The 26479-nt window shown below is 33.2% G+C and overlaps 1 protein-coding gene across 1 annotated transcript in view; it reads right to left on the reverse strand.

Annotated features, from left to right (window-relative positions):
* Window positions 1–26479, reverse strand: part of LOC145672460 (fatty acid synthase-like) — a 98216-nt gene that overhangs the window by 57705 nt on the left and 14032 nt on the right. The window contains exons 4-13 of the mRNA XM_081741617.1: window positions 25620–25796; window positions 25138–25338; window positions 19065–19303; window positions 16080–16310; window positions 12408–12602; window positions 10316–10444; window positions 9836–10066; window positions 8237–8426; window positions 5215–5444; window positions 3925–4229 (exon numbers count right to left, since the gene is read on the reverse strand). Coding sequence (XP_081597743.1) covers window positions 3925–4229; window positions 5215–5444; window positions 8237–8426; window positions 9836–10066; window positions 10316–10444; window positions 12408–12602; window positions 16080–16310; window positions 19065–19303; window positions 25138–25338; window positions 25620–25796 — 2128 coding nt within the window. The remainder of the gene's footprint in view (window positions 1–3924; window positions 4230–5214; window positions 5445–8236; window positions 8427–9835; window positions 10067–10315; window positions 10445–12407; window positions 12603–16079; window positions 16311–19064; window positions 19304–25137; window positions 25339–25619; window positions 25797–26479) is intronic.

Below are 26479 nucleotides of genomic sequence, written 5' to 3' on the forward strand. Positions count from 1 at the left end.
TTCTATCTAAAATGATAGAATTTTTCTAATCGCACTGACCGTTTGGACTCCACAATAGTAAGGCGTCCTATGTTAAATGTAAAAAGCAACGTTGCCAGTTAGCAGATTGTTCTCTTGGGTCCTCATCATATGAACAATACAGCAAATTGATTCGAGGTATTCATGGCTCTCCCATACAACGATATTAACGTTCTCCATGTCCTTTTTGCGTACCCTTATGTTCCGTTCGAACAGCCTGCTGGACTATAAACTTTTTTTTTTATTTAACATAGAGCGGCACCTTACGATTGTGGACCTCAGGCGGCTGATGCGATTGAAAAAATTTTAGATTGAAAACCACGTATTTCCTACAACTTTCCTCTCTCCATTCTTTTGTATCTTTACTCATTACGAGGGAGTTAGCCTATGCCCTCGGACTTTTGATACACCCCGTATTATGTGCTCAGTAAAGTTACAGTATATAGGTTACTTCTACTATAAAGATACTTCGAAAAGATCCTTTACGAGGAGCAGAACGTGCTGGAAGCATGTATGAAAATGTATCGATAGTACATAAAGAGGTACTGGTAAAGTGGTGGTAAGAATCCTACCCATACACACAGACACATGAATGAAGAAACCTTCCAACATGCATGAAAAATGATAAAACCACAGGCAAGTTGATGACCTCGTTCATGCATGTTGAAAATTTTCAAAATCTTCTGTAAACTTGAATGATGGTTTTGCCGTTCTTCGTGCATGTTTACCGTATATGTGCTCGTTCATGCAAGTTGGTTGTTTTATATTTAGGTCCGCCAATCATGACAGTGGAAGAAATCACGTGACTCTTTCCCCCTATTCATTCTTCTAGTAATTTGAACAGTAAGTTGGTAAGTGTGTGGGCAAAACATTCTTCCAACATGCATGATGAAACAAATCTTTCATGCATGTTGGTCACGCAAGTCTATGGCCAACAAATTTGATTGTGATACCGATTAGAATGTAATGACGAGCGGTGACGAGATTTTCAGTTTCTTAAACAATGTGGAGACTTGGTTACGCGTATATAGCCTACTTCAGTTTTCACTATTGATATCTGCCTACTCAGTTACTGAATTATCTGATTATGAAATCATCTAAATACAATGTTTTTCTTTACTAGGATGTTTAACATGAGAGTACATTTAGTGACATAAGCACACCGGATAAAAAGTCACCCCATGTGGAGTTGCTTCCTTTAGAATGACACCGTCTTTAGCGTGGTTAACCGCAGGGATTCTGTTTGGAAGCGACTGCATAAGGTGTTGCAAGTATGTCACATCGATATAAATCCACTCTCGTCAGTAGATCCTTTGTGTTTCAGGAAAATACGTAGATGTCTTTTGGAAGCGACTGCATAAGGTGTTGCAAGTATGTCACATCGATATAAATCCACTCTCGTCAGTAGATCCTTTGTGTTTCAGGAAAATACGTAGATGTCTTTCATCGATTGTTCCAAATAATCGCACAGAGCCAATAATTGGATTTAAATCTTGAGCGTTTGCAAGCCAGGATATTTCTAGTGTGTCTGTATACTTATCAAATTATACGACAGTTATCATGTTGGAGGAAGATGAGTATCTACTGCATAGTCCTCGTGAAGATGATGAAGAAATGGAAATATTTGGTCACTGAGGATACCAAAGTAAACATACTGGCTTATGTGTTTACATCCATCTGTATAAATGGAGCCAAGTCATGATAAAAACATTCTCATCACTCTTCTACCTTGAACCACATTTCCTATACACTGTGTATGAAGTGCATCATTCAGATTACTTGATGCCTTCCATCATTGGAATACAGACAAAAACCTGACCCGTTAGACCACACTGCACATTTCCAGTCCGTTGCAGTTCAGCGCTCGTGTTTTTGGACTTATTATTGTACGCTGCAGTCCAGTGCCTCTGTTCTTGTAACTATTGTCATACAAATTTATACCCTGCAGTGAGAATACTTGACTCTGATTGTTCATTACTGATGGACCTGCACCAATCCCTTATGGGCTTGAAAAAGCTTTCCTTGAACAGGCATGAAAGTGCTCGGCGATCCTTCTGGATAAAGATCTTTTTAAGACCATATTTCTGAAGCCATTTTGAATCTACACACGTGTTAGAGCATTCCTTGTAGATACTCGGACTGCTCGTTTTGATACCATCAAGAAATTGGGCAACTTCGTTTATTGTGTCCCCATTTTCACCCTCCAAATACAACGATCTCTGCCATTCTGTCAGAACTTTTCATTGGTCCATCTTAACGATCTGTTTCCATATAACTAACTGATACACTTTCCAGTTAACTGCAATGAACGGTAATTTGTCAGCTGTTATATGCCCTTCAGTGTTACAAGTGAAACACCATCTATAAGTATACAAATGAACCAATGATAGCTCTAGAGGAAATGTCTAGTTCTGGTATGCTTGCTTAACTAATAGACTATGGAAATTAATGAATTCTATAAATGAGGCGTTCAGAGCACAAGGAATTCAAGTTCAATTACTAAAGTAGTGAAAAAAATTATAAAATTTATCCTCTCCGTCTAAATACATGGGAAAATGAACACTGTTTTTTCTTTAACATTATATGAGTTATTTACAATATCAGGGGATGTGAATAATTTAATCACTGAAGAGAGTTTGAGTTAGAGATGTTAAATATGAAATATGTCCAAAATAACCCAAAAAGTGGACTTGATTCCTTTGTTCACTGAACGTCTTAAATCCTTAAATTCATTCCAGATACCTATGATTTCTTTAGATATCTATGATTCTCAGTAATTAAAAGGAAATATATTATAGTATACCAAATTAAAAGAAGAAAAAACAATTATTGTAAATATTTAAATTTTTGTAAAAATCTATGTAAACAATTCAAGGCTGGCTTGAGTACAAAATACCAACTGTGGTTGAATTGAACGAATTAGGTCAGGGTTGATTTCAAAATCTAATCTAGTTTATTGAAATAAGCCCAAAATTGATTTTATTCTATCAAACATATACGGGGAACTTCCAAACAAGGAAATATGAAAGGCATACGGATTGCATTCCGCAGTTTTACATAAAAGGACCATCTACGTTCACTCAACACAAACTTCAAGTCTACACTTCAGCTCTGGACTTGCCATTCGCCTAGAAGTTCCATAAGTCAAGAAGAGGTGGAGTGTAGACATGAAGTATATGTTGAGTGAACGTAGATGGTCCTTTTATGTAAAATTGCGAAATGCAATCCGTATGACTTTTAAATTTCCTTCTCTGGAAGTTCCCCGTATATGTTTAATAGGATAAAATAAATAGAGATCTCCGCTACCACAAGGAATACAATGTAAGTGTCTTTTCATATGAACCTTTCTGATAGTTTCAGATTCCTTGCTCCGTATCTCAAGCACAGCCTTTATACACGTTATAAGAGCAAGTAATGAAATTAAAACCTCTGTATTACTCAATTATCAGTTTCCTATTCTCTTTAATTCATGTTTGTCTCTATCTCTCGCAATATTCTGTGAGAAATCAACCTAAGATTTTGATAGATTGAGAACTCACAATCAAGAGTTCGATTCTCAGTTTACACTGCAGTATTTAGTATTCTTCACAGAATGACATTGAAGAGTTGCAGCAGTGTGGTCGATATGATGTGTACCTTCTAACTATGCAGCCAGTATCTATCCACGATGGAATGGGATTTATTGCACATTCCAACCGCATTTCATAGAGGCTTAGCGTTTTAATCAGTTTGTCTAAAAGGAGGTACCTAGGAAATTTGTGAATGAAGGTCGCTGGGATGTGATACATCACCTCTTGTACATTTGGAAGTCAAGAAAATGATTTGCTTTACATCAGCTGTTCCATATGAGAACTACACCTTTACCTGTACATTATAATTGAGAAATAAATATGTAATTTTACTTACTTTCCAATAGTAGTATAAAGATATTCCAGATTATTGTGATGGTTTCTCATTGTCAGAGATACATTTGTACACGCAGGTGGAAGAGATCTCTTTAGTATGGCCTGTAGAAGTCCATGTGGAGCTATTTCAATTGTTATCGCATTTTCTGGAATATGTTTTAGGCCTTCTTCAAACAAAACAGGTGACAGAAGATTGTTTGTTTGGTATTCTGCAGAACATAATTTAGCCAGTGGAATCTCCCAAAGATCTTCAGGTATTGAAGTGCTTATCCATTTGGACGAACGTGGTTTGGGATTAGTTATAACCTGAAAATATTAGTGATAAAATTGTCATGTTTCTTTGAATACAAAATGAGTAGAAAAGTATGGTATACGTTTACTGAACACTTGTATTAGATTTTTTAAAAATATACAACTGAACTTGAACTGCTTGACACACACACATACACACACAAAAGCTTAAACTTAGCAGCTGGGAGTTTGAAGTTACAAGATGTATGGTCAGTACATTATGATTCCTATTGTCATTATTACGACCTGAGTTTTGAAATTTACAATGATAACATGTATTTCTTACTTTTATTTTTATATAATATGTTGGGCAAAAATGTTATTTTATCTGGCAATAGATACGAGTTAGAAGAAGAAGAATTATTATAAAAGTTTCGTGATTAATCTCGATTTGTAAATGTTTTATGTTACTGCCTCTACAGGTAAATGGTTGTTTATTCATCGTGATTCGGTTGCTATGGCAACGGTTCCTGTTACCAAGGTTTCGTTTATGTATTCAGAAAGCCGCCATATAAGTTAAAAGTGTATGGAATTCCTGAGAAGCAATTATCAATTATTTGGAAATATAGTGCTCCTAAGTGATCAAAATAGTGTCGAATTATTTGAATTATCATCGTAGTAAATAATAACAAGTTCTAATAAGTATATACTACGATAAAATAAGTAAAAATCGAACTTCGAACTGATGTGACGTTATAACTTCTTTGATTCAATTAGATCTCCAATTGTCTTCACGATTATTAGTGATAGCATGTATCAACACCTTACTGTACTTCATGCATCTTCAGTACTTCATGATAAACTAGATCTTAAATTTATGTGTATATAATCTTTCACACATTTTATGCTGTTCATAATATTCTCAAGTCAGTCATGAGCCCCCTTTTATATTAAAAAAAAAAAAAAGAAAAGAAACTTCTACTACAAAGGTATTACTTTCGTTGAGGAGATTCAAGTGTGAATTAATGTTAATAACGCTAACTGCGAAACCTAACCTTACCTTTTTGAGGTATGACAGAAGTTTCGGACCAGCGTCAGCGATATATCGACTGTGGTAGGCGATATTAGCCGTGTTGACTTGTCTTGCAAAAATATTTTTCTGTTTTAACTCTGCGACAAACTTCGTCATTACATCTTCAGGTCCAGATAAAGTTGAACTATTGGGACCATTGTGGCAAGCAACATCAATTTCTGGAGGGCACATTTCCTTGATTTCATTGTAAGAAAGACCTGAAAAGAGAATAGATAAATAAGTAGATAAAAAGAAATTTATGTACAAAGCTGTTTTATAACTCTATTTTTTAAATCATTGGAGTCATTTAAAACTTAGTGCACTGTATACAGGGTGTTTCTGTTATCTTAGATAAAACCTGAAGGTATGATGGATAATGATAAAAGATGCAATTTAAGATAGGGAGCCATTGTTCGAAAATACGTTTGTTCTGAGCTATAGCCCGCCGAATTTTGACGAAAATAAACAAAAATGTCCATAACTAGAGAAAGAATTGTCAGATAGAGATATAGTCAAAGGTAATATTTTACTGATGTATCTGTAGATTCCATTAATGTGTGATGGAGATGGGGAGCATAGTTGGAATAATAGCAGCCCCAAAGAAAAGTATGATTTTCCATCTGTCTTATACAAAAATACGACGAGAAGCATGTTCTGTAATCACTGTAATTGTTGCAAACACAAGTAAATACAACATTGTGAAGAGAAACTGATAAATATGTGGGACTGGAAAAGAATTAATGATTAAATTTACCATAGTCTTGAGTACAACTTCCAAGGACGAAGGACAATGAAAAGAAAAGAGATATAGAACCACTGTCTAGAAATTCGTCGGTTCTGAGCTATAGCCCGTCGAAGTTGTGATGGGACGATACAAAAATATTCATAATTAGAGAAAGAATTGTCGGATCAAGGTCCGGTCATAGGTGTTATTTCATCCTTAGACTCGTAGATCCCATTAATAAAATTTTAAAAAAATAAAAAAAAAGTATGAACCAACTTCAAAAACGGTACTAAAAGCACCAAAACTAGATAATAATAATAATAATAATAATAATAATAATAATAATAATAATAATAATAATAATAATAATAATAATAATAATAATAATAATAATAAAGCATTTATAACCAGAAAATAACATATCTATTTGGTCTAGGAATTAATTCGTGTGGTTGGTACGCACACATTGAAGCTGTAGTACAAACACAAAATACATAAATACCTTAAGAAAAATATTGTCCATCGCTAGCCACCACTTTCGCCCATCTGTCAGGCAATGTACGGATTCCGTGGCGAAAGAAGTCCTCATCCTTGGAAGCGATCCAGTCAGAGACCCATGTTTCGATATCTTCTGAAGAAGTAAACCGCTGTCCAATCAAATCGTTGTTCATGCAATCGAACAAGTAGTAGTCCGAAGGAGCAACGTCTGGTGAATACGGCGGGTGGGGTAAAACTTCCCATCCGACATTTTCTAAATAGGTTTTGACCGGTTTTGCGACATGTGGGCGAGCGTTATCATGTTGAACAATAAGTTTATCATGTCTGTTCTCCCATTCTGGTCGTGTTCTGGCCAGAGCTTGCTTCAAACGCATTAATTGTCGTCGATAACGTTCTCCATTCATAGTTTCACCCAGTTGCAGCAGCTCATAGTACACCACACCTTTCATATCCCACCATATGCACAGCATAACCTTTGCACAGTGAATATCTCGTTTTGGTTGTGATGGACCTGGTTCACCTGGTTTCACCCAGGCCTTTTTTCGTTTAGGGTTCTCGTAATGGATCCACTTCTCATCACCCGTAATAATTCGATGCAGAAACCCCTTTCTGCTCTGTCGTTGAAGCAGCAATTCGAAAATGGTTTTTCGTCTTTCAACGTCTCTGTCTTTCAATTCATGTGGAACCCAATGTGACATCTTTTGAATCATTCTCATGGCTTTCAAGCGTTTGGAGACTGTTGTTTGATCAACGCCTAATGCTGCTGCAAGTTGTTCCTGCAGTTTGACACGAATCCTGCTCGAGCAATGCTGTCAATTCTTCGTCTTGAATTTTTTTTTGGCTGTCCAGCTCGCTCTTGGTCTGCCAAGCCGAAATCACCACTTCTAAACCGTGCAAACCACTTCTGACACGTTCGCTCAGCTAGAGCATGGTCACCATACACTTCCACCAAAATACGATGACTTTCAGTCGCACTTTTCTGCATGTTAAAGTAATGCAGCAGGACACCCCGCAAAAACACTTTATCAGGCACAAATTGCGCCATGTTCACTTAACTACAAACTGGTGTTGTTGACGCTTTAATCCACTGCCCTATATTACGAACGATACGCGATGACAGGGGTTTGCAACACATGTGTGGATACACGGAACTGTGGGACGTTCCGTTCGTTGCGCCATCTCTTGTCCACCCGCACGAATTAATTCCTAGACCAAATATGTTTAATTTTAATGAAATAATTCCTTTGACTGCATCTCTATCCAACAATTCTTTTTCCAGTTATGGACATTTTTGTATATTTCCGTAAAATTTCGGCGAGTCATATAGTACAGACCAGACGCATTTCCGAACACTGGTCCCTTATCTCAAATTGCTTCCTTTTCATTGTCCATCATTCCTTCAACTTTTACCTAAGGTCATGGAAACTCTCTGTATATTGAATAACATTACAACCACAAGGACCTATCCTAAATTGGGAACCTTTCCATGACGGTGATTTAATATGTTTATATACCAGATACTTTGATATGGAAATAGGTTAAACAGAGTATTACAATACTAACAGAGATCGTTCTTACTTTGGTGTAAAAATAACACAGTCACACACAAAAAATAAAAGTTCTGTGCGCCCGATCCCAGGTATGAATTTGTTGTATTTTGGTACACAGAATCCAAATTTCGAAACCCCAGGACGACTGGCCGTGTCAATTTTGTTTTATGGACGGAAAACGTATGTGCTGCCTTACGTACCAAAATTTACTGGCTTTGCTAGTTACCAGTTTACTCACCAACTGCTGCCATAGATCCACGTATCAGCTTCACTTCTAAAGAAGCTAACCCTCTGTAGTAAGCAGCCAATACGGTTTCTTCAATAGTGCAACATCCATCGGCATAGGCACAACCCAATTCCCCTACAGAGTGTCCAATAATGTTATCGGGATAGATATTGAGAGAGTGAAGGACATCAACCAGACCAACCTTAAAAAAATGTCATAGAGATTTTCATTAGTATAAATGTAAAATAAGGTTCATAATCATATTATTACAGAAACGATCCAGTGAAGAACTATTATTTTAGTAAGAACTTCCAATAAGGAGATGCAAGAAAATAGAATTATGTAATAATATGGATGTAAACACCGAAATTTACATATAAAAGTTAACGGTAATTCAAATAATTTATGGACGTATTTCTGATTTTGCTGTTTTCTGAGATGTATTTTGTACCTAACAGTTTTCCTAAATGATACATGTTAAGTTACTATGACATTTAAAATAAAACCATTTCCAAAAACCAATGAGTATATAACTAAGTGTGATTGCATGCATGAAAGACTTTTAAGTCTATAAAGAAAAATAATTTTTCAACATATATTTGTGGACTCATTAATAGTATAATGGAAAGTACGCTTGGTTTTGGTATGCGTTTTTGCAGATTCAAATCCTGCTGGAAGTTCAACGCCTTGACTAAGATCTAGAAAATCCATATTCTACTTTATTAGTAGGTTCCGTTCTTCATACTCTAGGAGTTGCATACAAAACTTTATCTAAGAATCCAAAGTAGCACTCACTGTGTATTACTTTAAAGTCATAGGACTCAGTTCTAACATACACACTGACTCAATTCTACTCAGACAACAACATGAAAGAAAATCTACTATCACAATATTACTATCTGGTAATTTACTATTAACAGAAATGTAAATTCATTGCTAAATAGAAATACAATGAAAATGTTTTTATTTATATATTGATAATTTTACAGAGTGAGAATAGAATATCCACTTTGTTCTTAGATTTTATTGGAACAAAAGATCCAATATATTTTAAACAAAAATTTCCTTGTAGGCCTTATATCTGGAGAACTACATATAGTGTAGCCAAAGCCAAACTATCACTTAACTAGTGTGATGTCCTTATTCCGTAAAAAATACGAAAACTTGATTTAGGGCCCATTCAAAACTTTTGAGACCCTTGATTCAAAACTAATTATTGGCCAAGATCGCAATCTTTTGATTCATTTTTTCGATCATTCCTAAAATTCTTATGTAGCTATAGACCAAATGAATCTAATATAGACAATAACTTGAGTTAAACGACGTGTATATATATATATATATATATATATATATATATATATATATATATATATATATATATATATATATATATAAATTTAATCTGTATAATTTCAGAATACGATTCGAATTAAATTAGGAAATATTTTTCTCGGAAACACAAGATAATATACTGAATCTACTGCACGTTCTAACTCTTTAACTTAAAGCTCACGAGGTACAGCAATATATAAAAAGCAAAATTACTTTTCTGACAATAACATGATGTATTATGCGAATTGTTTGAAAGAGTAGTATTGAAAAGAGTACCTGAATCGCAGCGATTCCAACAAAGGAATTCAGAATATTATTGAATATTGCTTCATCCTTGGTGGTAATAATGTTATATATATCCACACCTCTTGGCTTTAACACTTTATCACATTTCTCGATAGCTTCAGCAAAAACTTTTAATTTCAACAAATCTCTTCCCATTCCAATCCACTGGCTTCCCATTCCGGAGAAGACAAACCACACAGGTCTTGTTTTACCAGTGAAATACTAAAACAAAGAAATATCTTACTTCAATGAAAGAAGAATTGATATAACAACAACAACAACAACAACAACAACAACAACAACAACAACAAAAAGAGTAATACAAAGTAAATGCATTTTAGAACTTAATTATCTTTTATTATGTGAAACTAGCAAGTTAAAAATAAAGCTAAGAGAAGGACTGTTAGAATGACATTGTGTTGCTTGAAGTTTGAATATTTACTGTTTAAGAAATATTAATTTCAGAAATACCTGAATATCCTTCACCATATTTTTCCCATTGAACACTGCAAATGCTCTGTACAGATGTCGAGGAATATAACATGAAAAGGAGTCATTCATTAGCTTCAAAAATTCATCGTCCAATGGCATTGTTTCTACCTATTATCAGAAACAAAAATACTATATTAATAGAAGAACTTATATAATGAATTTGTTTAAATTAAATGTTTGTGTATCTGCTACAAATTATTAATATTGGAATACTTCAAATATTTGAAGTATCTCAAAACCTACGCATGACATACGTATTCTTAACCATTAGTAGTTATAAAGGTTATGTGGCATCATTTATGCTTAAGTAACATTGTTAAAGATTAAAATATTTAATTAGATTGAAAATTCATCATAGCCACGCTACAACAAATATGGCACAGACATACGTTTGAATTTGCCGGTTCAAATATGAAAATTGAAAAAGTATGAATTGATCAAATTATGTTTTAATCGTAGCACTAAATAAGATTAAAACAATCCACACAGCATAAAGAAACTCTCAAAATTAAAAAAGTCTCCAAAATACATAAGATTATTAGGAAAAATTGAAAAAAGTTGTGAGTTGAAGAACTCTCGTGTTAGATGGTTGCCATCTTGACCTGTTTATTTAACTTATTTCGTAATTGGTTTTGTATATAACAATAATAACGATAATGATTAAATTATGATTTATTTATATTTTAAAAATAATTCCTGTCTTTTCTTTTAAGAATTTGTGCTGACGCAAAGAACAATAACTATTCTTGCCAATAACTATTCTATTATATTTCTAATTTGGCGCACATGAAGTAAGTGTCGATCTTATTTAAAACAGTAATTGAACATTTGTGTTATTATGATAAATTAGTCAAACTTTGAAATTAACACTTGGAATGACTTTGCAAAAAGGCGGGTCATTACAAATGCACAGCGCAAAATAACTTTAACGTAAATTCGTTGTTTCTCAAAACTTTTGCTTGTTTTTGTTATATTAGCACAATATCAGCATATTTTATGGTTGAAGTTAAGAAAATATGAAAAATAAAAAATAGTAAAAAGGAGAAAAATTGGATGGTATAAAATATAAACCAACTTGCTTTTGAAAAATTATCTTGAAGTTAGTAGGAGTTGAGCTATCGAAACTATTGCTGAATAAAATAGGAATCACACCATTCAGGTTAAAAAAAAAAATGTTATAAGTGCAGTCTTGATTGGTAAATTAGACGGTTTACATGTCTTTGAAAAGCCCTGTATTCTTATCCATAGGTGGGAATAAATTTATTTAGAACAACTGTAAATAATTTTTTTTTTTTTTTTTTGATCAATGAGATCTTTATTTCAAGCACTCGTACTCAACTTCCCTACTTACGGTTGCGAAAAAATGGGGGTTGCTAGTTTTGGAACTAGATGGTTCTGTAAATGATTAAATTTGAAATATAAAATGATTAATCTAAAATTTGAAAAGAGATACTAGAATTTTTTGAGCCATAAATATAAAATAAATAAATAAAAATAGGCATTCCAAGAAAAAACAAAAACATCTAAGCAGAAAGATCAAGCTGGAAGTGAAGAAAACGCTTATAAAAGAATGGAATGTGGCGTTGTGAGGCATTGGTTTTAAAGGGATGGACAAAATGGACAGTGAATCCCTTCGAAAGATGCTGCTAGAGAAGTGTTGAAAATTAAATGGGAGGGTAAGGTTTCAAATGGAAAAAGTATTGAAAATCGTAGGAGAAAAGATATGCATATTTAAGAATACTTCAAAAAGAAGATATAGGATGATTGGATACATTATAAGACAAGAAAGAATTGTGTTATTAGCTATGGAGGAAATGGAAAAAAGGAAACTACTCCGAGAGAGACCACAATTGAAATGTAGTTGAAGAAAAGATACATCGAAATGAAGAATCTGGCTCAGGATAGGAAAGGGTGAAAATCTGCATCAAACCAACCGGAAAATTACTGAGTTGAGAAAAAAAATCAAAACTACCGGTTCTTTTTGTGATTATTACTTTTATTGGAATAAAATAGTACTAATCTCAACAATTGATATTGTCATTTCGTTATCCAAAATTAAGCTTTATCATACCTTATCTAGTGTTTCCTGTGTTGAATTTTCTGTTCTACCAGAGAAAACGAGCAATCTGGGCATTCCGTCATCTGTCGTTACCTTTTTCTGTTTCGAATTTCCTTTAATGATGATATGACAATTAGCACCACCAAACCCAAAGGAACTTGTTGCTACAAGTGCTCCAGCACGTAGCGGAGTTTTTTCAGTTACAACCTGAAATTCAGAGGAATAAAAAGAAATGTTTACTCACAACTTTGCATATCAATGTTTTTATGTTTTTTTTTTATTTTGTTTTTTTTAACGATAATATCTATGTTGACAATATTGTTTTGCTTTCGAGCGATCTAGCGTGAAGTTTTAAAATGGGTAGGCTGAAATTAGATTCGTAGCTAGAGGGTGGATAGAAGGAGCCCAGTCCCCTGAAACTTGCATTTTTTGTTGTATGTATATATGAGTGTAAAGTGAATTTAAGTTACCCCCCCCCCCCAAAGAAAAAACTATCCCGTCCTAATTTAAACGATAACGTCTTAGTGTTCTGACTACGGACCTGGCTATATTATTTGATAGAAAAAATGCTAATTCATGCAATACATTTTTCATGTAATGCAAGATAAAGTAAGAGTGGTTGTGCTTCATATTTCCCTTACATGTACGGTTTCCTTACATATGCGATACTCGCACATCACACATACACTGTATTACTGTTTCAAAAAAACAAATGAAGCCGGATATAGGGCTATCTTCAGTATAAATTCCCCAAATCATAGACACAAATTTAAGCACTTCACCCACAATAACACATATCAGCATACTAATGGAAAACAGTAGTGCAGCAGCTCACACTCAATTGATGCTTCTTTGCAGAAAAAGTTATTTTTAAATTGAAAGTATGAAAAAATTGCTTAAATGGTTCTCGTATGCTGAAAGTGACGGGAAAGTGATTGTCACCGCCCCATTCTAAAGATTACATGAGAAAGGCGGAAGGCTAGCGGACCATAGCCTACAATGCGTTCTTGCAGAGGCTTTACTTCAAAAATCTATTATTACTTGCTTGATGTTTAAACAGCGCATTATAAAATAAATTCATTTTAATAAAATTAATTGTACTAATCTCCAAAAGCAACATTTCAGGCTGATGGATAAATAAATGGATAGGCTAAGCCTTATAGCCTTAATGGACATGGGCCTTATAGCCTTAATGGATAGGCTAAGCCTTATAGCCTTATAGCCTTATAGCCTTGACACCTCAAGCATATAACACTACTTTACAACATTCTCTTCCTTCTGCTGTCAGATCAGATGTTCTGATTTGTAAAACTTGTTCAAAACCATTGCATATTACAAATTTTCTTCTTTCGGTAACTCTCACACAACAGAACTTCAGAGTGGCTTTCTGGATGGTTTTCAGTTTCCAACTTCATGACATCTAACAACATTTATTCTTCTGATGTCAACAAATTCCGAAAAATAGAAGTTAAAATAAAGAATTAACATTGTTTAATAGAAATGGTCACATACAATTTAATTGTAGATCATAGATATTAGAGATAACACAATTCTTGCTTCAGTAACGGTTTTTCGTACAATGAAGGAAACAATGGAAGGAGTACATTTGTTGAAATAGCATTATGCTCTTTGTGTATTTATCATTGGCTGCAATTAGTAATACATGAAATCAGGGGCAGACCAAGACAAAATCTTCACCTGCTCAAAGTGACTTTTTGGCGACTTTTTATCATCTTCCAGTATGGCGGCGCCCTGGGCATTAGCCCGGGATGCCCAGCCTTTAGTCCATCTTTGTATGACTTTTATTATCTTTATAATCATTATGAGGTAAAATTTTTTATTTAAATCACATGTGATGGTCAGAGAAAGCATATATTAATACTTTATGCAAACCATTAAATTCCATTATGGCGGCTATTTTCCAATATGGCGGTCTTACGACAAGAGTGGCGTTGGTAAACTTTATTTCATCGTTTTTATTACACTTTTTGCAGTAAGAAGCTATTGTCAGTCTTTCTGTTGTAATTTGTTTGCAATTCAACCTTATTTTTACCAGACTAATAGATCTACGTCACATATAGCCCCAGTACTGAAAAAGGACGCTCAACGTCAACAAACAAAACAAGACGCTAATGGAAAAACGTTTTTGCAGTGATGTATTAAATGCTTTCTTAACTAATTCATTGATAATATTCATTAGAGCTTATCCAACTTAAATCTTTGTAACAGCAAAAGGTATTATTGTGTCTACAGAATATCAGCGCGCTGATCCTGTTATTGTAAGTGTGTATCAGCACTTTTTTAAACTTTATTCGGCGAAGATTTGCATTACCGTATTCATTCGGCATTCAGCATTGGTTTAAAGATAATATAACAGAAAATAGAGAAAAGCTACTCATAATAAGAAAATCTACTATTCACCTCTCTTCTTGAAAAGAATCGAGTTATAGTCTTTTAGCCTCCTCATTCAGAAGTTGAGAGTAATTTGAAAGTTAAGAGCATGTTTCGTCTTTTAATGCAGTATACTTATCTTTGTTTCAGAAATAAACGCTCCTGTGTTTCTCGTGCTTCAGCCTTCTTTCAGCCAAACAGAAAACAATAATGTTATTGATTTGTAAGTGACTGTGACGGTTGGAATTATCCTTACATGAAAATTGAACTTATAATTTGAAAGTATAATTGCCTTCTGGGAGTCTTCACCAAAACTTCAGAATGTATTCAAACAACAAAAATGTGTCATAAGAATCATTACAAAATCACCGAAAACGCACTAACTGTAGGAAACTATTTGAATCATTGAAAATAATGACAGTTCCTTCTTCGTACATGTTTGAACTTCTTATGATTCATACAGACTTTGAATTCAAATTTGGAAACAGAGCCCACATTTCGTACAATGGGTGTGATTAGATTCCTATTTTATCAATAGTGTATTAAAAGAGATGGTAATACTCACAACTATCTTACACGTGGAAAAGATAACTTTATCCACTGTATATCATGGAATATCTATATACGGAAAATCACATATAGATATATGTATAAAACTGTATAATAAGCTACCTGGGTACATAAAAATACTCATGAAAAGAGCTTCTTTATCAACTCAGTGCGCAAACTGCTATTAAATAACACAAATTTATACATCAGCTGCATACTTTAACAGCTCATTGTGAAACTTCGAAAAATGATTAAATCCGTATTATATATCAGATGTTAAATACAAATATACATATAGAATATATAGAGTAATTAGTAATTAAAGTAGTAAATAATTCCATACATATACTATTGTTAAATAGATTGTAGAATTGGTTTAGCATATATATATATATATATATATATATATATATATATATATATATATATATATATATATATATATATATATATATATATATATATTCACAAGTTATCTTTTATATGCTGACGAGTTCTATACCATTTTGTACAAACGTACATGTAATATGGTCTACAGAATGATTAATAAATCTAATCTAATGTAATAAATTAATTTTCATTATAGTCATATTTATAGCTTGATATAATGTTGTACCAAAGTATATTAATATTTCTCTAACTTAAATTTAATTTGGAGATGACTTGTGGATTCTTTTAGTTTTCATAGTGAGATATGAACGCCAATACGGTACTTGTAAAAGCTCGTATTTATTGCATCCTTACCTTGATGTGATTCTGAAATAATTCTGCTAACTCAGATCGTGGTTGTTTGAAGTGTAAGTTTGGAGGTATTGTCCCTGTTTCTAAAGCTATAATAAGCTTGGTAAGAGAGCATAGACCTGAAGAGGCCTCGGAATGACCCATATTACTTTTCACTGATCCAACAAGTAACGGGGTAGACCGTCCTTTGCAGTAAACATCTGCAATAGCTGATCCTTCTTCCAGATCACCAACCTTAAAAATATATTATTAGAAGTGTTAAAGTTGCTCTTCAACATTTATAACGGACTGAAACTCTTAGTTTTAAATAAAACTTTAATCACATTGTCAGATTATTTATTCAATAGCCATTATTGGAGTTTATTCTTTCAGGTTAGTTTTAATACTATAAAATACACATATGATGAACTATGTTTCATTTGTGGAAATATTATTGCTATTAGGATTAGTTCTTTATACATTCAGTCTCAACTTCTTGATACTTTGATACTCAAGTTAAAACCATATACATTTCGTTGACACTGGTGTGCATAGCCAATAATGTTCCAGTGGCTATGAATTATATCCAGGATCAAAGTTCTCAGATAAAAAGAGATGGGGCGAACAATGTTTTTTCCTGGTTTCAAATTCGGTAACAAAAAATAAAAAAAAAATTAAAGACTTAATAAATAAAGTAATAAATAAGTATAAAAAGTAAAGTGAGAATAAAAAAATAAAAGATTAACCCTTCATTGGTTATAATTGGAAAGTTTAATAGAATATGTACGTGTAAAACTTTCGAGAATAATAACTTTAATACGATATTTAACAGATATAGTCTCGAGCAACTACATAAGATCAGCACATTATGCTTTTTTTTTTTTAAATACTATAGAATATGGAATATTATTTTAAGGTAACAACAACTACATTAATGAGGTTCTAATACTACAAAAAAGGTTATTAGAATAATCAGTGGTGTATCATATAAAGAACACTGTAAACCTTTGTTCTGTAAGTTAAAAATCATGACTGTTTTCAATTTATTTTTATATTGACAAGATAATCATCCATATAATTCGAGATCTGCTAAACAAGTTGATATATCGTATAGCAGACTATCAAAAATTAAAAATAGCTATACAATACAAAGTATAAAATTTATGAACATATTATCAATTCACGCAAAATATACCGATTAGTCGATTTAAAATTAAAGTGTATAATTGGTTAGTTGCTGTACCCTATTATAATGTTGGGGGCGCGGTGGCTGAGTGGTAGAGCGTTCACCTCTGGTGCTTGGGGTCCCGGGTTCGATCCCAGCCCCCGCCAAGTGAACTTTGTGGTGGACAAACACCGTGCTCGTGGGTTTTCTCGGGGTTCTCCCGTTTCCTCCCACTTTCTTCATTCCACCATTTCACTCATCTCTCATTATCACCGTCTCCTTTAGCCTAACCGGCATAACCGTGGGACGTAAAACTCAAAGATTTCATTTCATTTTTTCCTATTATAATGTTAAAGAGTTTGAAGAAGATGGCATAGGTAAAAAAAAAGGAATTTGCTTGTATATTTTCATTTGTGTTGTCTTATTGCCTGTATACAGACTTAACGACAAGAAAACTATTCTATTCTATTTTAATTATTTTCTTTTGAAACTCGTATTTTTAAAATTTAATTATCCCTACATTCAAATATTTAAATTACATATCCTCGAAATATTTGTTGTTGAATATTTAAGTAAAATATTTTAAGGTGTAAGTGATTGATCAATTTATTTGAATAAATGAATAATTGTTCGAATACTTAACGAAAAGGCTTTAAGGAATAAATGATTGACCAATTTATTTGAATACATGAATCATTGATTATTCAAGAAAAATACTTTAAGGAAAGAGTGATTAATCAATTTATTCTAAGAAATGAATAATTATTTAAAAAATTAATAACTGTACTAATTATTATCCGATTAATGAGAGACTTTAACAATCACTCGAATAACAAAAGTACTATAATAGAACTTGGCGCCTATATCATGTTTATTTTACTAAAAAGAAGTTCCAGCTAAAATTTGAAAGCAAAATAAGATTCTGATTTTTTTTTTTTTTTTTTTGTATAATCAAAGAAGAATGAATCAAATTTTTGGCTGCAGTGGCTCGATGGTAGAGAACTCATCTCTGGTGCAGGGTCTCTGGTTCAATTCCAGCACGATCCTAGTGGTGGATATATTCCGTCTGCTTGGGTTTTCTCGAGATTCTATTATTTTCGTCCCCTTTCTTCATTCGACAAAGTCATTTATTATTATCATCACATCTACTTTAGTTTCGGAACATAATTGTGGGACGTAAAAAAAATATCAAATTTCTCCAAATTGCTTATCTTTCCTCTTCTCTGGAACTTCTTTATTTTGATGTATATTGATGTATTTGAACTACAGCAGTGAAGGTAACTTTGCAATATTTTGTACAATACGTTTGTCTAATAGTTACAGAGACATTTACATGTCCGAGCTCAGTAATAACACAGTATTACCACAATCATTGTCGCAATTAGAGCTGACTCGTTCTTACTGTTTCTCAATGATCTATTGTAAGATCATGTAGGTTAAACAAGAATTTTAAATAAATATGGAAGAATTACTTTCATTATTTAACCATGTTGAAATTAACTTAACCTTACCTGTTCGTTACATAATAAAAGCCGTGAGATGTGGTTGAAACAACAGTGTGTATTTATGTAAATAAATAAGCCGCTGATGAAGGTGGAGATTTGCATTGAAAATTTCGGCATTAATAAATATTTAGACGCATATCTAACATTAATTTAATAGCTATAATCTTTTCTATGAAACCAAACAATGCATTCCTTACTTTTAGTTGAATGAAGTGGGAATTTCAGTTATTTACAGCACATTTTAATGTATAAAACTACACAATAAGCACATTTAAGGTGACTCAATAAGAAATTTTATTTATTACTTTGTTAAAGTCGTAGTATATAAAAAAAACAGACCTTAGTTCCTGTTCCATGAGCTTCTAAATATTCAATCTCCCTTGGATCTAATCCAGCTTCTTCATATGTTTTGTTTAGAAGAACTTTTTGCAGATCTCTGGATGGATAATAAATTGCTTGAGGCTTGTATCCGTCACAGTTAATAGAGGAATGTAAAATTTTTGCGTAAATTCTCTTGGCATCTTTAGCTTTTTGAAGATAGTAGACGACAATTGCTTCACTTCTTGCATATCCATTAGCTGAAAAATAGTGCAAATAATCAAATTAGTGGTATTTCAGTTATTTGTGCATACGGTAGAACAGATAAAATTTTTGATTATTTTTTTTATTAGTATGTAATGTAAATCACTGTATTTGCATACTAACTCAAATATAAGCGTTCCATTTTTTAAACTCACAATGTAGAGCTAAAATTCTTGAGGGGTGTTTATAGTTACATGATACGTTTCCGAACAGAGGTTAGGTACTTTTAATTATCTAATGTATAACACTGAAAGCGACTATGTTTGTGACTTTATAACTCTTGAATCACCGGAACAATCTCGATCAAACTTATAACATGAATGAGTCTTCTGGACTGGACTGGAATGGTTCTTATTACTTCACTTTGACGGTAGAGCTTCGAAGAGGTGGAGGAGGAGATACAGTATATAAAAATAAATAAAACTTAATAATTCTTAAACAACCCGACCGATCTCGATCAAATTTTCAACATTGTAAATGAGGTTTAGGCCTGAGATCATTTATATCATTTTATTTTAATGGTGCAACTTTGGGGAGGGGAAGATATTTAAAATAATCGAAAATGACCGATATTAGTGTCGAATCCATAGTTTTCGGGGTCGCTGAAATGAACAGTAACATTTCTGTAACTTGGGGGGTAGGGGAGGGATATATATGGCCTATGGAACCCGGAGGTTCAATGCCGCGTTCACAAAAGCTCTCCACTGACTTCTATCCTTAGCTAACTGCGCCTAGGTCTTCCTAATGGTCGTTTTCCGATTGGTCTTCCAGTCGAGACTTTGAAAGCATTTCTATTTTCTTCCATTCTAGCTACATGACCCGCCCACCTAAGCCTCCTAGACTTGACGACCCTAACAATGTTGGGTAAACCGTATAAATTATGTAGTTCCTCGTTATGAAGTTTCCGCCATTCCCCATTCCCGTTCCTCTTGGGCTGAATATTCGTCTCAGGATCTTGTTCTGAAATACTTTCAGTCTATGTTCTTCCCTCAGAGTAAGTGACCATGTTTCGCAGCCATACAAAACAACAGGCATGATTACTGTTTTGTATATTTTAAGCTTCAAATTTCCCGACAGAATTCGAGACGATAAGAGATTTTGAACCGAATAGTAACACGAATTCCCTGCTTTTAGTCGACATTTAATTTCTCCGTGAATATGATTTTCCTCTGTTAATATTGATCCTAGGTATTTGAAAGTATCCACTTTATCAAAAGTATTATTTAATATTTTAACGCATCCATAGTTTGCTGTATTCCGGTCCAGACGCACTTCCATGTATTTAGTTTTCTCTGCATTTACTTCTAAACCCATATCCCTGCAAGCGTTTAATAAGATCTCTGCATTTCTTTCTATTGTTCTCCTATCATCCCCTATTAAATTTACATCATCAGCATATGCCATAACCTGGTGAATACCGTTCAACTGTAGGCCCTGGTTGCTATCTTTGATTTTCCTTATAGCGTATTCCAGAACGAAGTTAAATAATAATGGCGACAACGCATCTCCTTGTTTCGGGCCATTTTCGACGTGAAAGCTCGAGGACAAAAATTTTCCTACCCGGACTTTACTTTGGGATTCATTTAAACATATCTTAATTAATCTAATTAGCTTTCTCGGTATTCCAAGTTCTGTAAGAACGTTGTATAATGTTTCTCTCCTAACCGAGTCGTACGCCTTTCTAAAATCAATAAATAGTTGATGCACCGGGGTATTGTATTCCCACTTTTTTTCGAGTATTTGTCGAATGGTAAATATTTGGTCGATAGTTGATCGATTCCGTCTAAATCCGCACTGATAATCTCCAATAATTCATCTGCGTATGGGGTCAGTCTTGCTAATAGAATATTTGAAAGGATTTTATAGGATGTTGACAGAAGAGAAATGTCTCGATAATTATTACAGTCAGTTTTGTCGCCTTTCTTGTGAATTGGAACAATGATTGATTCTTTCCACTCTTGTGGCAATTCTTCCTTGTTCCAGATAAGGAGAATGAGTTTGTGTATCTTGTTCCACAATTTTTCGCCTCCAGCTAAAATTAACTCAGCCGGAATTTCATCTACACCCGGAGATTTGTGTTTCTTTAACTTCTTTATAGCGGGTCTACTTCTATTCGGTTGGGTTCTGAAATATACGGTTCTGCGGTGTGTATCTCCTTTTCTCCACGCACACTAGTTTTTGGTTGCGTGTTAAGCAAATCGTCAAAGAAATCTTTCCATCTATTTAAGATGCTATCCGTGTCAGTGAGAGCTGTACCGTCAGATTTCTTTAATATATAAGCACGAGGTTGATAGCCTTTCTTAAATTCGTTGATTCCCTTATACATGTCCCGGATGTTTTTATTTTTACTATTATCTTCAAGTTCCTTAATTTTAGCTTTCAGAAAATCGCGTTTCTTTGTTCTAAAAGTTTTGGAAGTTTCCCGCCTGATATCTGCGAAATTTTGTGTAGTTATTTCATTTGGATTTTGTAGCCAGCGTAATTTGCCTGTTTTCTCTTCTCTGCTAGTTTTATGCATTCCTGGTCGAACCATGGTTTGTTCCTACGTATTTCTGCGTGTCCCAATTTTTCTTTTGCTGAAATTTTAATGCTATCTCTAATTTCAATCCAGGTATCCTCAACACTAGTGCACTCCGAATCTTCTAAAGCCGAGAATCTATTTAAAACTTCAATCTGGTGTTCCTCTCTTACCTGGCTCTCTTCTAATTTCTTTAAATTGAATTTCTCCGTTTTCGGACAATGAATATTACCTTTATTCAATGATAATCTCTCTCGTATTATCGCTGCTACCAGGTAGTGGTCAGTGTTACAATCAGCCCCTCTAGACGACCAGACATCAATTATGCTAGATTGCCTCCTTCTATCTACTAAAACGTGATCAATTTGATTATGTGTTTTCCCGTCTGGTGATGTCCAAGTGTATTTATGAATGTCGCGATGTGGGAATTTTGTACTCTTCACGATTAGGTTTTTGGATGTTGCGAAGTTCACGAGTCTAACACCGTTGTCATTACTTTCCTTATGCAGACTTTCGTTCCCTATAACCGGTTTGAAAATAACCTCTCGTTCTACCTTCGCATTGAAATCCCCTAATAGAATTTTCATATGGTATCGCGGGAGTTGGTCAAATATTCGTTCCACTTCTTCGTAAAAACTGTCTTTTATATCGTCGTCCTTAGTCGGGGCATGTACATTTAAAACAATAATATCACACCACCGTCCCTTAAGAGTAATAAAAGAAAGTCTGTCAGTAACAAATTCAACCCGTTTAATTGCTGGTAATATACGTTTATGAACGAAAACCCTGTTCCTAACTGGTGATTTTTATTTCCTTCCCGTAAAAGAACGTAAAATTTCCGGAATTCACAGATCCATTTCCATCCCACCTAACTTCCTGAACTCCTACTACGTCTATCCTGTATTTCTCTAATTCACTCGTTACGGATTTTAACACGCCTGCCCTATAAAGACTCCTGATATTCCATGTTCCAAATCTCATGTCCATTTTCTTTTGCTGAGGTCGTGCCAAGTTATCAGTCCTTGTCCGAGGCTTTTGTGAATATTTCTGAACAAGTGCTTTTTTTTTACAGGATGAGGGTGTTAGCCCTACCCAAACCTCCAAGCTGGAGGATCACTCCTAGTCGGCTGTCCGCGACTGCTTATTCAGTATATTCGCAGCTAACCTCTATATCTAGAGGCCTTCTCCTCGATCCGCAACCTGAGGACGCGCCATGCCGTGGTAACAGGAACCCACGTTACACGGATATATATATATATATAAATGATGAAAAATGACCGATATCAGACAGTGCTTGAGTAATACCACCCTGTAGTAAAACGTGACTGACTAACGGAACATATTACTAATTTTTCTTATTTTAACGCAGCCGAGCAGATAATTGACGCTAGTTGTTTATAATAAATTCTAACCAAAAACAATGATTTCTTAATTTTGGTCATATAAAGTTGTATTGTTTATTGTTTAATTTTCAGATTCACAACACTGCATGTAAGTCCAAGCATAGTACTTTTCAGAATAGATAAAGGTACTACTGGAAACTCTATCTGGAAATACACTTCAAACAAATCACTGGTTAGCAGTCAATGATGGTGAATTGTTAGTTTGGTAATGATGTGAATTTTCAGTAGTGATTCTTTAGAGGTACTTATATCCACATAATAAATGAATTTTCAAGATCACACAAATTTTTAGTTAGGGGAGAAACTTATATTTCAGGGGTGCTTATATTTGAGTAAGTGCAGTATATATTTGAACTTCAGTAATTTTGATATGTCAATTTTCATTACATACTCAGAGCACAGAATTTATTCAGATTTCAACTTTGAAGAAACGAAGTAATAAATAGCAATTTTTAGATTAGTACAAAAAATATTGCTGATGGAACTTATTATTCTATTTGATGTAAACAAATAATTTTCAAAGTTTGTCCCAGGAAATCACACATTTGTGATTATTTTCTATATCTAAATTACTATATTTGTTTGTGAATTATCTAATATATTTCATTGGAAAAGACCAAGATTTTATAAACATATTTGTGTTTTGAAAAAAATTCTTCTTTGAACAAAGATGAAAAATACATAATATTACTTTCATATTGACAATTCTAGGTTAATTCTTTTACGTAATTAGTTTATTTTTCTAACACACAACATAGTAACAAATGTTTGTAATATCTTGAAAACATACTGAAAGCTAAAATTCAAATTCCACATAGCACTCTTTATCTTTCATTATCTACACAATATGTTGACGTGTTTCTATATTTAGGGGTATGTACTGATTAGCACAGTGTAAATAATCACTATCATAATTGCAGTCGTAAATGAAAGTAACTTGTACCGATTTTTGTCCCTTTATCTTTTTATAAAACCAAGAAACTTTAAATAAGTATTTAACTCCTTTGAAAGAGTGTTGCAATTTTCATGTAATTTTTTATTGCTAAATTCTAACAATCACTGAGGGACAAATCTAATGGCAACAAATTAAATTATTTTTAATGAAAGCAACAACGATATACTTGGCTCTAAAATCTTCCTTTAATAAAACTTCGAGTATACTCGTCAGAAACGCGGATCATTTTCGAGCTTTTAAACTTTATACAATTGAACAGTTATGATGGTCGAAAATACTCGAGTTTTTTTTTTTTTTTTTTTTTTTTTTTGCAAAAATTTAAACCTCGAATATACTTGAGCTTTTATGTTAAGGGGTTTAAATAACTGTGAACAATAGGTTTTATTATGCTTAAACTTTCGGGTAATTTTGCATCATAACCATCAGATAAAGTTTAAGGAATGTACTGCAATAGAAATGGGAGAGGTATTATCGTGGAATCATAGTTTACCAAGTTCATAAGATGAAATAAATAACCGAAACAGCAATCATTAAGACACTGAATAAATAATTTTTCACTTTTTAAATTACTTCTTCCAAATTGTGCAGTACTAATGTATGATGTCTGCACGTGTGTATATTCGCCAGTATTTATCTCGAGACTCTACAAGTAAAGAATAAATAGTAGATAAAAGTCATACTGTTATGAATATCTGTTCAGTATATTACGTACAGTGGCGTATCTTGAAGAAAGTCACATTGGTAAAATTACAATTTTATCGGATAGTATTAAGAAGATAATAGTTATTAAGAATATCAGAATATCAGATAATATTAAGAAAGATCTAACATTCAAAAGTAACTGAAAGCTTGTACTTCGATTCTTTCCCTTATTACTTTTTCCTTCTTGGTTAAAACTAGTTTGGATTAGACTATCAAAAAATCCTAATCTACATTTCTATAATATTTACACACCGGAATCGTCAAAAACTTTGCAGCGACCATCTTCACTGAGCACACCAAGGTCAAAGAATCTTTGACTCAGCTGAGGGAGTAAAGTAAGGTTACTGCCTCCAACAATTGCAGAATCACACAGTCCATTTTTTAAGCTCATATAAGCTTGAAAAATTGCCGTGCTGCTTCCAGAGCAAGCTGAATCCACTGTGAAACTTGGTCCTGAAATTATAAAAAATGTCGGGTGTAATATACAAAAGATATAAATTTTGTTAATATAAGTTTATTTCTGCTCGTATTTATTTGTTAAAAATAGTGTTAGTTTTTTGGGATTTCTTGTAAGAAAATAGGAAAATATTATTTTTATTTATTTAATAATTAATACACATATATAAGCAACAGTGTTATGAATATCTGTTTAACATATTACACCAGACAATAGACAATGAGATCCACTGCTTATCACACATTCATTACTTATAATTGAGAAGAAATATTCATACCTGTTAATCCAAAAATAAACGATAGTCTGTTGGCCAACATGCATATGCTGTTGCCAGATAAATCTATTCCTTTCGGTTCTATATTATCGTGAAGTACCAAACACATCTGAGATTCAGTGAAGCAGGATGATGTAAACACTCCTATTGGTTTGCCCATTAAAGATGGCGGACTTATTCCTGTGGAAATAAAAAATACTAAAATAATTGACTGTGAAAAGACAAGTATGTATTTAGTGAAAGGTTTGGGAAAATAAAACCTCGTAATTTCCTGGTAATAAATTATTAACTAATTATAATTTCTAGCAACATAATTTTAAATATATTGAGAATCTTAACCCTAATGCTATCTGAGACATGAACCATATATGATCTTATCTAAAATGAATTTTATTTCTCGTGATATATAAAACATACGATATAAATAGAAAAGTCGTTTACAGACAGAACAAGATAAACTAAACGTTAGAAATTATTTAGTATTATATCTCCGAATAATATTTTATTTAGATGTTCATTTTCAGTATTCTCTGGAAATAGTTTCTTACAATGTTTTTGTGCCTATTGAAATAATGTAAATGAGATTGATGTAATCTCACAAAAACATGAATATACATTCATATGTAGTTAAGTCATCTTACTAAGAAGAGAAAAATCATTCTTCCTTCTTATTTACAATATTTTATGTCAAAAAAGTCCTCGTAATGTATAATTTTCATTTTAAATAGCACAATTTTCTCAGAATTGCGATTTCTACCTTGCCTCCAAAACAATATAAATCATCATTTAAATTTTCAAATTTTTTCTGTAGAGTTACAAGTTTTACCTCTTTTAAATTCTTTTTAATCACGTTTAAGTTAAGA

This window comes from Thermobia domestica, chromosome 2 (genome assembly GCF_964235325.1).
Source record: "Thermobia domestica chromosome 2, izTheDome1.hap1.1, whole genome shotgun sequence".
NCBI classification, from domain to species: Eukaryota; Metazoa; Arthropoda; class Insecta; order Zygentoma; family Lepismatidae; genus Thermobia; species Thermobia domestica.